Source organism: Nyctereutes procyonoides, unplaced genomic scaffold, assembly GCF_905146905.1.
Source record: "Nyctereutes procyonoides isolate TBG_1078 unplaced genomic scaffold, NYPRO_anot_genome, whole genome shotgun sequence".
In the NCBI taxonomy this organism is placed as follows: Eukaryota; Metazoa; Chordata; class Mammalia; order Carnivora; family Canidae; genus Nyctereutes; species Nyctereutes procyonoides.
In genome coordinates, this window is record NW_026575135.1 from 9,459,444 (window position 1) to 9,471,675 (window position 12,232).

General features: G+C 44.0%; 1 protein-coding gene across 6 annotated transcripts in view; it reads right to left on the reverse strand.

Moving 5' to 3' along the window:
• The window catches only part of PALM2AKAP2 (PALM2 and AKAP2 fusion), a 335,810-nt gene that overhangs the window by 265,512 nt on the left and 58,066 nt on the right, over positions 1–12,232 (reverse strand). For all 6 annotated transcript variants that reach the window (XM_055301737.1, XM_055301734.1, XM_055301736.1 and 3 more), the window contains exon 2: positions 1,669–1,749. In XM_055301737.1, coding sequence (XP_055157712.1) covers positions 1,669–1,749 — 81 coding nt within the window. The remainder of the gene's footprint in view (positions 1–1,668; positions 1,750–12,232) is intronic.

Genomic DNA, 12,232 nt, shown 5'->3' on the forward strand with positions numbered 1-12,232 from the left:
GAAATGGGACAAAAGAAATTTAATCTTCTGACATATATGTTTTGCAAGGAATGCAAAAGCAAAGAACCACGTTAATTTTAAAGAGGAGTGGGGCTCTCTAGTCAAAAAGCCTCGAATTTTTTCAGTCCTCTTCATAAAAAAAAAAAAAGCCACCTTTAACTGAGAATTCACTGAGGTTTTAGTACATTTTGGTCTCTTGTAAGGAGTGAGTTGCCTGTACTCTGAGCCAGAGTCCCAGCTTTGTCCAGATTGACCTTGAAAAATTCACTTGGTTCTATTAAGTGTTTTTAAGTCCCTCTCTCTGTAGGAAGAAAATAGTAACTTTAGCTCTCAATGCTTCCTCGGAAATGTTGTAAGGAGGGAATAATAGCATATGGGATATACTGTAAGCTCTTACAAAGAAAGGACCATAAATGGATTTACAAGAGCAAAGATAAATGGGCAATATTCTCATTACCATGCTGGTTTTCTTCCTTTCAAACACATTTCTCTGGTTAAAGTTGATAGTAAACTGATAAATATGCTAAGCAGATTTAGGTCATGCTGCTGTTTGAAACCAACTTGCTGATAATTCTGCTCCTAAGGATTCCGTTAGCACAATCCCATCTTCCAGAGAAGAAAGGGAAATACAAGCATAAAGACTTATTTTGTTTAAAAGAATCTATATTATCCACACCTAGCATCACCCTGAAAGTCAGCCCCACCTTCCCAACCAGCCCTCTGAGCAATGCAAATCTGTACATGAATGTCACGGCAACTTGAGGTGAGCAGGAGAAGGTTTTCCTAAAAAAGCCCAGAGCAGTAGAAGGCATGCAGCAACTCCCAGATGGCCACTGGAATGTGTTCACAATATTCTGCAAGCCTGCAGAAAGCAACATTCTGTAGCCTGTGGAGTCCTGGTGACAGTGACAGAGCTTTCTCGTGGGCTGTAATCAATTATGATGCTTAAGTGCTTATGTTTCAAAGAAAAATAAATAAATAAACATCTCTCTCTCTCTCTCTCTCTCTCTCTCTGTGTGTGTGTGTGTGTGTGTGTGTGTGTGTGTGTGTGCAATGGAGACTCAACTAAATCAGATCATTTCAATGCCATCTTTTGACCAACTGCTCGTTCGGAGACAGAACACTTCCAAAATCGTGCAAGTAGGAATAAAACGAATGAATCATCGGAAACACACAGGGTTGTTGCTCTTTGGATCAGAGCACGGCGCTTTCACCTCCCTCTTCTCCATCTCAGAAAGAAAATATTAAGGTTTTTAATCTCTAAAAGAACACGATGTCCAATGTGTCCCTTGGAACCTCGGAACAAACACACACACGGCACCTCCTGCGCTGGAGAGGCAGCCCCGGAACACTGCCTCACCCACCATGTGGAAATTCTCATCCGATTTCTATATATAACCACCACATTTCACATGCACACACCAGCCCCCAAACCCGTCCCCATGCACACTATAATCGCATCATGCTCGCAGAAACTGGAATGCTGTAACAATGCCCTGAATTTGAAAAATGCACAAGAGAAGCCAAGAGGTGGCTTTCCTGATGGAACGAGAAAGGGCTCGTGCAGTCGGCGGCAGTGCCTTCATGCCAGGGCGGGCTCGGCCCCGCTCTCCGGAGTGTGATCTGCATGTCTAATGCTGGAACAGGTTCCTGGGATCAGCCACTTACCTTGCAATGCTGCAGCAGGAGTATCTGCTCGTCGAGCTCTTGCCGCTTGCCTTCTATTTCAGTCTGCCTCTTTCTTTTTTCCTTGAAAATAAAGAGAGAGAGGCTGTAAGAGTAGGTGGGTGTTGGCTCCCAGAATCTTAAGGCCGGAAGCAGCAGCAGCAGCAGCAGCAGCACACATCTGGAGACACACTTCCAGAGATGCTGGGCACACAAGCAGTGTCACCTGCCCCTCCGCCTCCAGCGGCTTTCTCCCCACCTGCCTGCTGTGGGCTCGGCGAGTGGGAGAGTCTCCTCCGTCAGCCGGGCTGCAGCAATTTCATCCAGAAGAAAAGGCGGTTTCCACACACACACACACACACACACACACACACACACACTCACACACGCACACACTCACAGAGTCATGTTCTATGCAGTGCTAATTTGGAGACAAAGAATCAAAATGCCTCAATCGAAAAGATGAGGTTGTTATAAACTGCAAATACGACAGAATGAAACCATGGGGATTCGAGGAGGGTTAGCTTTCTCTCATCAAAATCACAGATGCAAAGGATCCAACACAATTCCCAATCTCGTAGGACAAATCATCCCGTTGGACATCACAAACAATGCAAATGCGATGGGTGGTCTTTGCTGAAACGAGTCTGGGGGGGCTGGAGAGGGGAGCAGTGCATGTGGGCGGGGCTCACTGAGGTTATGTTAAACCTGAAATCTGAAGTTGGTCCGCCCGCATCCGACTCCCAGCTCTGCCGTTTGCTACCTGTGTGACCCCTGGCAAGTTCTTATACCTCCCTGGGTCTAGACTCTCACACAAAGAGATCATAATTTGTACCTAGACCAGATGCTTGGGGCATGGATTAAATGAGATGATCACGTAAAGGACTCGGAACAATGGCCTGGCACGTAGTACACGCTCAATAAATGTTATTTGTTATTATACTTATTGCCACATGCTTACTTCTAGATAATGCCTAGACGCTGGCTCTAAAGGGACATAAATCCTCCCCTATTGGGATCATAACCTTTCCCCTGGAGTGCACACTTAATGCTTTCCTTCTCCATACTTCTCAGACGCAGACAATAGACGTCCTATAAATGGGATTGATTTAAGAATAGAAAGGCCTGCCTTTAATGATAGCTTGCTTGTTCCACGTTTTATTTCCAAAGTGCACAGTGGGGAGGTCTGCTGGGACGTTTACTGCCCTGGATTGTTTTCCTTTATTCACATATGCAGGGAGAAACTTGCTAGACAGACATAGTGGCATGCTACAAAACGACAGCCAAATCCTGGAGAAGACAATAATGTGGAAGGCTGGCTGGGGTGCTCTGTATTAACAGAAGCCTTTATTTCACGGAGTTGCCGTGTCTGGGGATGTGCCGGCACCACTGCTATTCAAGCCAACGTAGCAATGATTTGGGTTATAACCAAGTTCTTCTGTGTGATGCCCAGACTGTTAAGAAATATTAGTTTATAATCTCCAGACATTAGGAGACACAATATCCGAGTCAATGACATAACCTCCCTGCCAAAGGGAGGCCCAAGGACCTACCAGTTACCAAAGAACTCCAATCAGTGGTGCATTATGGATGCTCCCAGAGTACATCTAAGAACATAAAATATATGACAGTGGATGGAAAGTGAGGCCTGATGAGAAGAGCCCACTTACCCAGTCCCTCAGAGGTGCCACATGATAAAGCAAGGACCTGGGGAACCAGCCACTATCTCTATACCCTGGGGCTCCTCAAGAGTAGGCTTACTGGACTTTAACGTTCACTCCCACTGGCTATCAAGACATATAGGTGTCCACATTTAAATCCAGAACCCATCTAGTGTGTCACAGACACAAGATGCAGATGACATGGTGCTTTCATACATGTTAACTGAGTGCTACATGTTTGCTGTAGATGGAACACTGGTGTCCTCCCCAAAATTCATACATTGAAACCCAATCCCCAAAGGGACAGTATTTAGGAGGTGGGGACCTTTGGGAGGTGATTACGTGGAGCCCTGCTGAATGGGATTAGTGCCCTTATATGAGAAATCTCAGAGTATTCTTTTGCTCCTTCTGTCATGTGAGGACGCAGTGAAAGACAGTTGTCTCCGAACGAGGAAGCAGGCCCCCATCAGACTCTGAATTTGCCAGTGCCTTGATCTTGGGCTTCCCAACTTCCAGAATTGTGGGAAGCAAACTCCTGGTGTATATAATGCACTCAGTCTACGGTATTTTGTTAAAGAAACCTCAATGCACTAAGCCAGTGTTCTAATTACATGCCTGGTCATTTTGCAAACCTGGGTTTTCCCACCTCTGGGTCTTTGTTCATATAGAAAAGCCTCACTTCAGATTTGCCCGCCATGATACGAATGAACTATGCCTCAAATAGAAAAAATATTACCGATGGTACAGGCAGTGAACCTTAAATGCCCAAGCAGTAGATTCATTGGTGGTCACTGTGAACAGACATGATCATGAAAGATGCAGGTTTTAAGTTGGTTCATTAAGAATGGGTAGGAACTGGGGCACCTGAGTGGCTTAGCGGTTGAGCGTCTACCTTTGGCTCAGGGTATGATTCCGGGGGTCCTGGGATCGAGTCCTGCATCGGGCTCCCCGCAGGGAGCCTGCTTCTCCCTCTGCCTGTGTCTCTGCCTCTCTCTCTCTCTTTCTGTGTCTCTCATGAATGAATAAATAAAATCTTAAAAAAAAGAATGGGTTGGAATTAGACAGATATAAATTAATGAGCAGCACATTCCAGGCAAAAGGAATTGTGTGAACAAGGGTAGAAACTTACTGCACATTCCAGGGACAATGAGGAGGAAATTCAACTGAAATGTAGGGCTTGCTCTTTGGAATAGAGATGAATGATTCAAAAGATTGGCTAGGATGAGACTATCGAGGACCCTGAATGCCAGGCCAAGAAGTTTGGATTTTATTCTACAGGCAATGGAATATTGCAGTGTTCTAAGCAAGAGAGTGATGTGGTAAAATGGCATTTTAGGAATATTAATCTGGCACTGGTGTACAGGATAGATTAATAGGAGTCAGGATGCTTTTTCTATGAAGGTCCAGACAGTAAATATTTTAGGTTTTATAGAACATACGATCTCTGTTGCAACTACTGAAAGCTGTCATTGCCATGCAAAAATGGCTTTAGATAAAATATAAATGAATCAGTTAGTCTGTGTTCTTTTTTTTTTTTTTTTAGATTTCATTATTTATTTGAGAGACAGAGATACAGAGAGAGAGAGCACAAGTGGGGGATGGGAGAAGTAGCCTCTTCACTGAGCAATCAGCTCAGTGTGGGGTTTGATCCCAGGACCCTAGGACCACAATCCAAGCTGAAGGCAGATGCCCAGGCAACTGAGACACCCAGGCACCCCAACTGTGGCTGTGTTCTAATGAACCTTCATTTATAAACAGCAGTGGTAGGCCAGATTTAGCCTGTAGTCATAGCTTGCTGACCTCTGGATGAAAAGATCATGAAGTGTCTTAAGAGGATGCTGCAGTCAAAAAAAAAAAAAAAAAAAAGAGGATGTTGCAGTGTGATGGAGACGGATAAACTAACAAGCCCACCCTAGCTTAGAGCTGCTCCAATCAGAATGGAAAGAAAAGGACAAATACAAGAACCAGAACTGATGAGACTCAGGACTAATAAGATTTAGGGGGGTAGGCAAGGCAGTGTCTTGGCTTTTAGCCACACAGACCAAAGCATACTGGTGTGGGAATGGGCAGTAGTGGGAAACCAGTACTTTCCCACATGTGCTGTATTCATATTTTCCCTGAGAAAACTCCTTATTAGGTTAAAACTCAAAACCAAATAGTGTTAATATAGACAACCAGGCACCAGCATCAGCATGTTCACATCTGTGTTTTGTCTACTGAAGACTCAGGCTTGGCCCCGTCACAAGGACCCCCTTGTACATCCATGGCTGTTACGAGATTCTTTGATTAGTTGAGTCCCCTTCCACAGTGATGGGAGTCAGGTCCTGAAGTCACCACTAACCTGACAAAAGAGGTAAGATGTGCAGTCAGCCTCTGTTTAAAATCAGTTATGAGTCAACATCTGGCAAGTTCTGGTTCCTGGTTCCTGGTATCGCCTGCTTGGGCTGCTGAGGTGTGAGCTGTGCTCCTCACCTGCTAGCGTGCTGCTTTCCAGACTTCCCCTTCCTTTGATCAAGGCAAAACCACTAACTCTCTTCCCACTCCAGACGTTTAGACTACATGATTCCCTTTCATCTCATCGACCATATAACTCTATGTTGATAGCTTCCCCATCTGTATTTTCAGCCTAGATCTCTCTTCTGAGCTCCAGATTCCCATATTCAACCACCAACAGTTCATACCCATTCCCTCAAACTTAGCACTTGCCTGCATCATCTCAGCCATCCCTCCTCCCCTAGCCTCACATCTGTTCTTTCTGTGTTCTTCATCTCAGCAAATGACACTACTCAAGTCAGAAATTGCAGTTATTCTAGACACTTCACATTCTTGAAAGGCCAATTGCTGTTGATTCTGCTTGTCATTGTCTACATCTTCTGCTTCCCTAATACAACCTTTATTACTACCTTAATACTCCCTCCTTTATCTCCCCACCTGCACATGTAGAATATTCTACAAGAGTATCTTCAGCACTCTATAGCACTTAACTGTTACACTCAACTTCCATCTGGATTACTGCAGGGGTGCCCTCACTAGTCTCCCTGTCTCTGCGTCTTGGCTCTTGAGCAAGTCCCCCTCTGCATGGCTGCCAGAGTGATACTCTAGAATGGAAGTGTATCTCCATCCCTTGCTTCAAATCCCATCGCCTGCAATGGCAAATAGAAAGTTCTCCCTCACTGCTTCATCTGACAAAAAAAGTACTGGGGCACCTGGGTAGCTCAGTTGGTTAAGTGTCTGAATCTTGATTTCAGCTCAGGTCATGATCTCAGGGTCATGGGATCAAGCCCTGCACTGGGCCCAAACTCAATGAGGAGTCTGCTTGAGATTCTCTTTCTCTCTTTCCCCCTGCCCTTCCCCCTGCTCGAGCTCGATAGATAGATAGATGATAGATAGATAGATAGATAGATAGATAGATAGATAGATAGATAGATAAAATCTTTTCTTAAATTAAGAATTCCTCTTTGACAATACGGCTTAAGTATCAATGAAACTAGAGTAACCATCTGCTTAGTCTTCTTTCCCTCAGAAAATTGACCTACCTTCATTATAAATGGAGCTGGTGGATTTGGCAGTCAAAGGCTAATCTATGTAGCCAGGCTCATCCCTGCTACAAGGACTTGTGTGTGACACAAATTGAGCTAATCATACTACTTTATGTCATTGCAATAGCAATTGGGCCAAGGGTTGGCTAAATGACCCAAGTAGGACCAGTAAGAAATATTTCTAGGGATATATACATGAATACTGGGAGAGAAAACTCCTCCCCACTAAGGTTAAGCTGGAATGATGCACATCTGAGTGGCAATTTGCCCAAGCCACGTGGAAGACATGCATCCATGTTGGAGAAAGGTCAAACATTCAGAGAGAAGCAGAGCTGAAAGACAGAGAAAGAAGGATCCTAATGACACCAATGAGTCCCAGGCCTAGTTACACCAAAGCCAGAACCATCCCAAGCCTTCTTCTTCTTTCTTCTTCTTCTTCTTCTTCTTCTTCTTCTTCTTCTTCTTCTTCTTCTTCTTCTTCTTCTCCTTCTCCTCCTCCTCCTCCTCCTCCTCCTCCTCCTCCTCCTTCTCCTTCTTCTTTTTTTAAGATTTTTATTTATTTATTCATGAGAAAACAGAGAGAGAGAGGCAGAGACACAGGCAGAGGGAGAAGCAGGCTCCATGCAGGGAGCCTGATGTGGGACTCGATCCCAGGACTCCGGGATCACACCCTGAGCCAGAGGCAGATGCTCAACCGCTGAGCCACCCAGGGATCCTCCATCCCTGGCCTTTTTAAGTTATATATACGCCCTTTTGCTTAAGCTGGTTTGAGTGGTGCTTCTTTTAAAATTTTTCCATGTATTTTATGTTTTAATTACCTGAAAATTCAAAATAATTTCTAGTAGAGCAGTGAGATATACACAGCTTTCTTATGAAATCTTTGTTTATGTTTGTTTAGAATATTTAGTATTTTGTCCCTTGTAACTCAAAGAATAATGAAAAGTACAGAAGTCTTTTCTGCTCCCTCCAAATAGAATTCATCACTCCCTCTTTCTCTGCTCCCTCTACAGGCTGTGGGTCTTTCTGCATTAGTACCTTGATCACTTTAGCACTTATACATTTAACTATTTACATATCATCTCCTTTTACAAACTATGTGCTTTTTGAGGACAAAAATCTTGGCTGATGCTGGGGCACCTGTATGGCTCAGCTGGTTGAGTGTCCGACTCATGATTTTAGTTCAGGTCATGATCTCAAGGGTCTATCTCAAGACCCTATACTGAGCCCTGAGTTCAGGTCATGATCTCAAGGGTCTATCTCAGACCCTATACTGAGCCCTGCACTGGGCTCCACATCCAGCGGGAAGTCTGCCTGAGATTCTCCCTCTGTTCCTCCCCGCCCCCACTCTTTCTCTCCCCGCGTCTCTCTCTCTCTCTTTCTTCCTCTCTCAAATAAATAAATAAATAAATCTTAAAAGAAATCTTGGCTGATGCATCTCCAAAGCCTAGAGCACTGCATGATGAAGACATGTAATACATCTGCATGTAAGACATGTAAGACAGGTAACACATCTACCTGACTGAGATACTTGCTCCCTTTTGGTCATCTTCTGTTTATAGAAATCCCTCCCTCAAAGGCATTATAATTTCAATGGCAGTAAAATATATCATTGAAAACACATTAGCAATCAGTCAACAGAACTAGAAGTATCTTTCTGTTGGAGACATTAGCCCATATGGAATAGACCATTATTGCCATGCATATAAAAAAAGACTTGGAAAGGCTAGCTCTGAGAAGGAATCATGGAAAGCTCATTCTGAGGAGAAAAGCTGGGGTAAGGGAAATTCCAGGAAAAGTCTAATGAGCTGACAGTAGCAAACCATTCAAGGGGAATGTGACTCAAGAGACATCTGGAATGAAGTGATCTCAATCCATTAGGAAGTTTTCCAGATCCCTCTACTATCTGGGAGGCCTAGCAAGTCCCTTTCATTGTCTTTATGTAAATTGTATATTTTCCTGGCAAGTATTTTCTGGAAGTATTGCAACATTATGAAACTGCAGGCTCTGCAGAGTAAGGAGCACCCATGGAATGGAGCACAGTCTACTCAAAGGTGGTTGGTAAGTATAACGGGAAGTCCTTAGGAAGTCTATGTGCACCCTGGTGCAGCTAGAGGCAGGCCCTCTCTTCCCTCATCAGCACCGGCTGCTACCCAGGCACAGTGGTGGTGACTGGGGAGGTATCCCAGATGAGTCTGTGAGAAACAGTGAGAGAGGGAAAGAGGCCTAGCAGAGAGGGCAGTAAGGAGCAGAGACAGGGAGTTTCCTGTCCTCCCCTGAGGCCCACGTTGACTTGAGCAGATACTTAGAGCCCCAGCATGCATCTGTGGGAAGGAACCAGAAGACCTACTTACTCAGAGCACTACTGCCTTCAAGAGATGCCAGAATTTAGATGAGAGGGTTAAAATAAAAGAAAATATGTTAAAATGTAAATGCTGCAGCCTTTCCTCCAGCTATTGCTAGGTAAAGAGAAGGTTGCTTTGATGCCTCTCACTGTGAGCCAAAGGGAATCGTGTGTTCCTCCCCTGAGCTCACAGAGGCCTTTCAGTGACTTTGGGCCAGCTGCTTCATAGGCTTTGCAGTGCAGACTCAGAGAAAGGGGCAGAAGGCTGAACTGCAGACCTGGACTGTTTTAAATAATTTGCACTTGGAAAGGGAACGGGGTAGAGAGCTGATAGGGGGGAAATCAGAGAGGAAAGAAGGAATGAAGAAAAAAGAACTGAGATGGCTTAGGGACAGCTTGAAGTTCACCCATTTAAAAAGAAAAGGAGCTGAGATATTAAGACTAGAAAATCAGGAGGAGAGCATCTTGCAGTATTTTATTGTGGCTTATAAAATGAATCCTCTTTGTATTCCCAAAGATCCCAGTAAGAATACTGGACTTTTCTTCAGACTGTGCTTCTTGGTGCCTTCGAGCTGAAATGGAATCGCCAGGGTGCCAGCTTTCATATGGGTTACGCTAAGTAGTAAGGTAATTGTGAGAATTAAATTATGAAAATCAACTTGCAAATGGGGGCCCTGTGAGCTTTTTCTATTAAGGAATCAGAATGTCATCTCAGTCGTGGTTGAATTATAATTACCTGTTTAACGCTGCTGTGGAACCAGTGTTATTTATATACCTGAGGACAGAGAAGCAGGGTGGTCGGTCTGATAACTGAGACACCTGAGAGATCATGTACAAAACAATCGAGGAGGTACCCACTCATCTCTGTCCAACCGCCTGTCCAGCTAACTTGAGTGTTGGGTTTGCTCAGCAGACACATCCGTAGGAGAGATCCGTTATCCGATCTCAATGCCACCAGGTATCAAAACTCTCTCCTGGCTCTGACTTGAAGGTCACCAATCACGAGTCTGCTTACATTCAGCTTCCCCAAGTAGTTAGCTAAATGGAGAGGCAATACTTGTTAAGCCCCTTGCAATGTCCATCCACCGTAAAATGAATAACATGGCATTTGGATTTAGGTAGATGAGTGTATGGAAAGCGAAGTTGTTATGTGATTTTCTGATCCCACAAATCTAAGGAGCAGAATCTGGCATCAGTTCAAGGGGCTCGGTCAAAAGGACAAGTAAACTACATTTTCCATAATCACACTGCTCTGCCCAGCCATGCACCCATTCACCCAACAATTTTTTTGATTCTACAGTTCTATTCATTCCCCATGGCTTAGTTTAGACCAGCATTCCCATTTAGGTAACTATCTTTTATCCAACTAGGCCTTGAACTTGCCATCTACTGGTAACAGAAGGAACTGGCAACTTTGTTTTGCTTGTAACAGAAATGATAGTCAAGAAAAAGAATTTTAAACAAGAAAGAAGCCACTGATTAGTTCAAACTTCACTATGGGGTTTTATTTTTCACTATGGGTTTTCGAAAGGATACTTTCACACCTAAAATCTTAACAAACACTATACAGAGCTTAGATGCAAAACTGAACAGTTACAATAGCTGGCCTCTTAGTGACAAACCCAACGCACGACACAGCAAAGTTTTAGTCTAAAGTCTTTGGTAGATACTTTATAGTCCATATGGATTGGGTCTTAAGTCTATTTTTAAGATCTTCCCTCAGTGTTACCCTTTAAATAATTATTGAACCATGTAGCTATAGTTTTGCTTTAATGGTCATAACATCAAACTCCTTGCGAGGCATGCTTCCCTTTAGTGTCCTTTTCTGGAAACCAAAAAGGAGAGTGGTCTGACACAGCTCCGATGAGAAGTTAAGATCTGTTTTACGGTATCATATAGATAAGTCCACTGTGAAGAAAAAAATCAAGCACTTTCTATACAGATGGAATGGTAGAGAGCTCTGAGAAAGTCCCAAATGCCAGAAATAACATAACTAAATTCATCCACAGAATGTAATCTCCATATCATCAGTCTCAAAGTATTGCTTTCTTCCCCACCATGAAGCCACATGGGCACTGAACTAGGAGTCGGGAGACCCAGCTTTGGGTAGAGGTGCCACTGCTGGCCCCCGGGTGACTTAGATGAGTCTGTTGTTTCTGGGCCTTGGATTCCCCACATGTGAAATGAGCAGGTTAGACCAACTTCACTGTGAGATTCCTCCATCTCGAAGAATCCATGACACTAAGGAGAACAATGGCTTTACATTCTAGACGGTCACGTGCCTTTCCTCAGCTATAAAGTCATATCAGCAAACATTACATGGTGCTTCTGTGTGCCCGGCACTGTTCTGATTGGTAAATATTAACACTTTTAACCTTCACAACCACCCAGTGCATGAGGTACGATCATTATCTGCATTTTACAGAGGAGAAAACTGAGGTGCAGGGAGATACAGAGATGAGCTCAGATGGCTCGTGAGTGTCAGAATTCGAACCCAGGATGAAAAATGGAAATATAAATGTCTCATGGGGCTACGTGAAATACAACAAAAAATAGAAGCACATTTCCCGACACAGTGCGGGAACTCCATAGGTAAAGGTGCTTCCTTTGCGCCTGGTATGAAGTTTTTGACTTAGGGTTCTCTCTAGCCAACTGCAAACTACTCATGGAACCGAAATTCAGATCTGTACCGGCTGAACCTAAGAATAACGACGGTGGTGGTGGGAAAAATACCAACAACAAAAACAATAATAATAATGGTAATTAAGTTTGTTGACTTAACTTGCTATGTGCCAGGATCCCTCCAGTTTTTCATTTAATCCATGGAACACTTTCTTTCTTTTTTTTTTTTTTTAAGATTTTATTTATTTATTTGAGAGGCAGAGTGTGTGTACAAGCAGGCAGAGAGGCAGAGGGAGAGGGAGAAGCAGGCTCCTCTCTGAGCAGGGAGCCCGACACTGGGCTTGATTCCAAGACCCTGGGATCATGACCTGAGCTGAAGGCAGACACTTCACCAACTGAGCCAC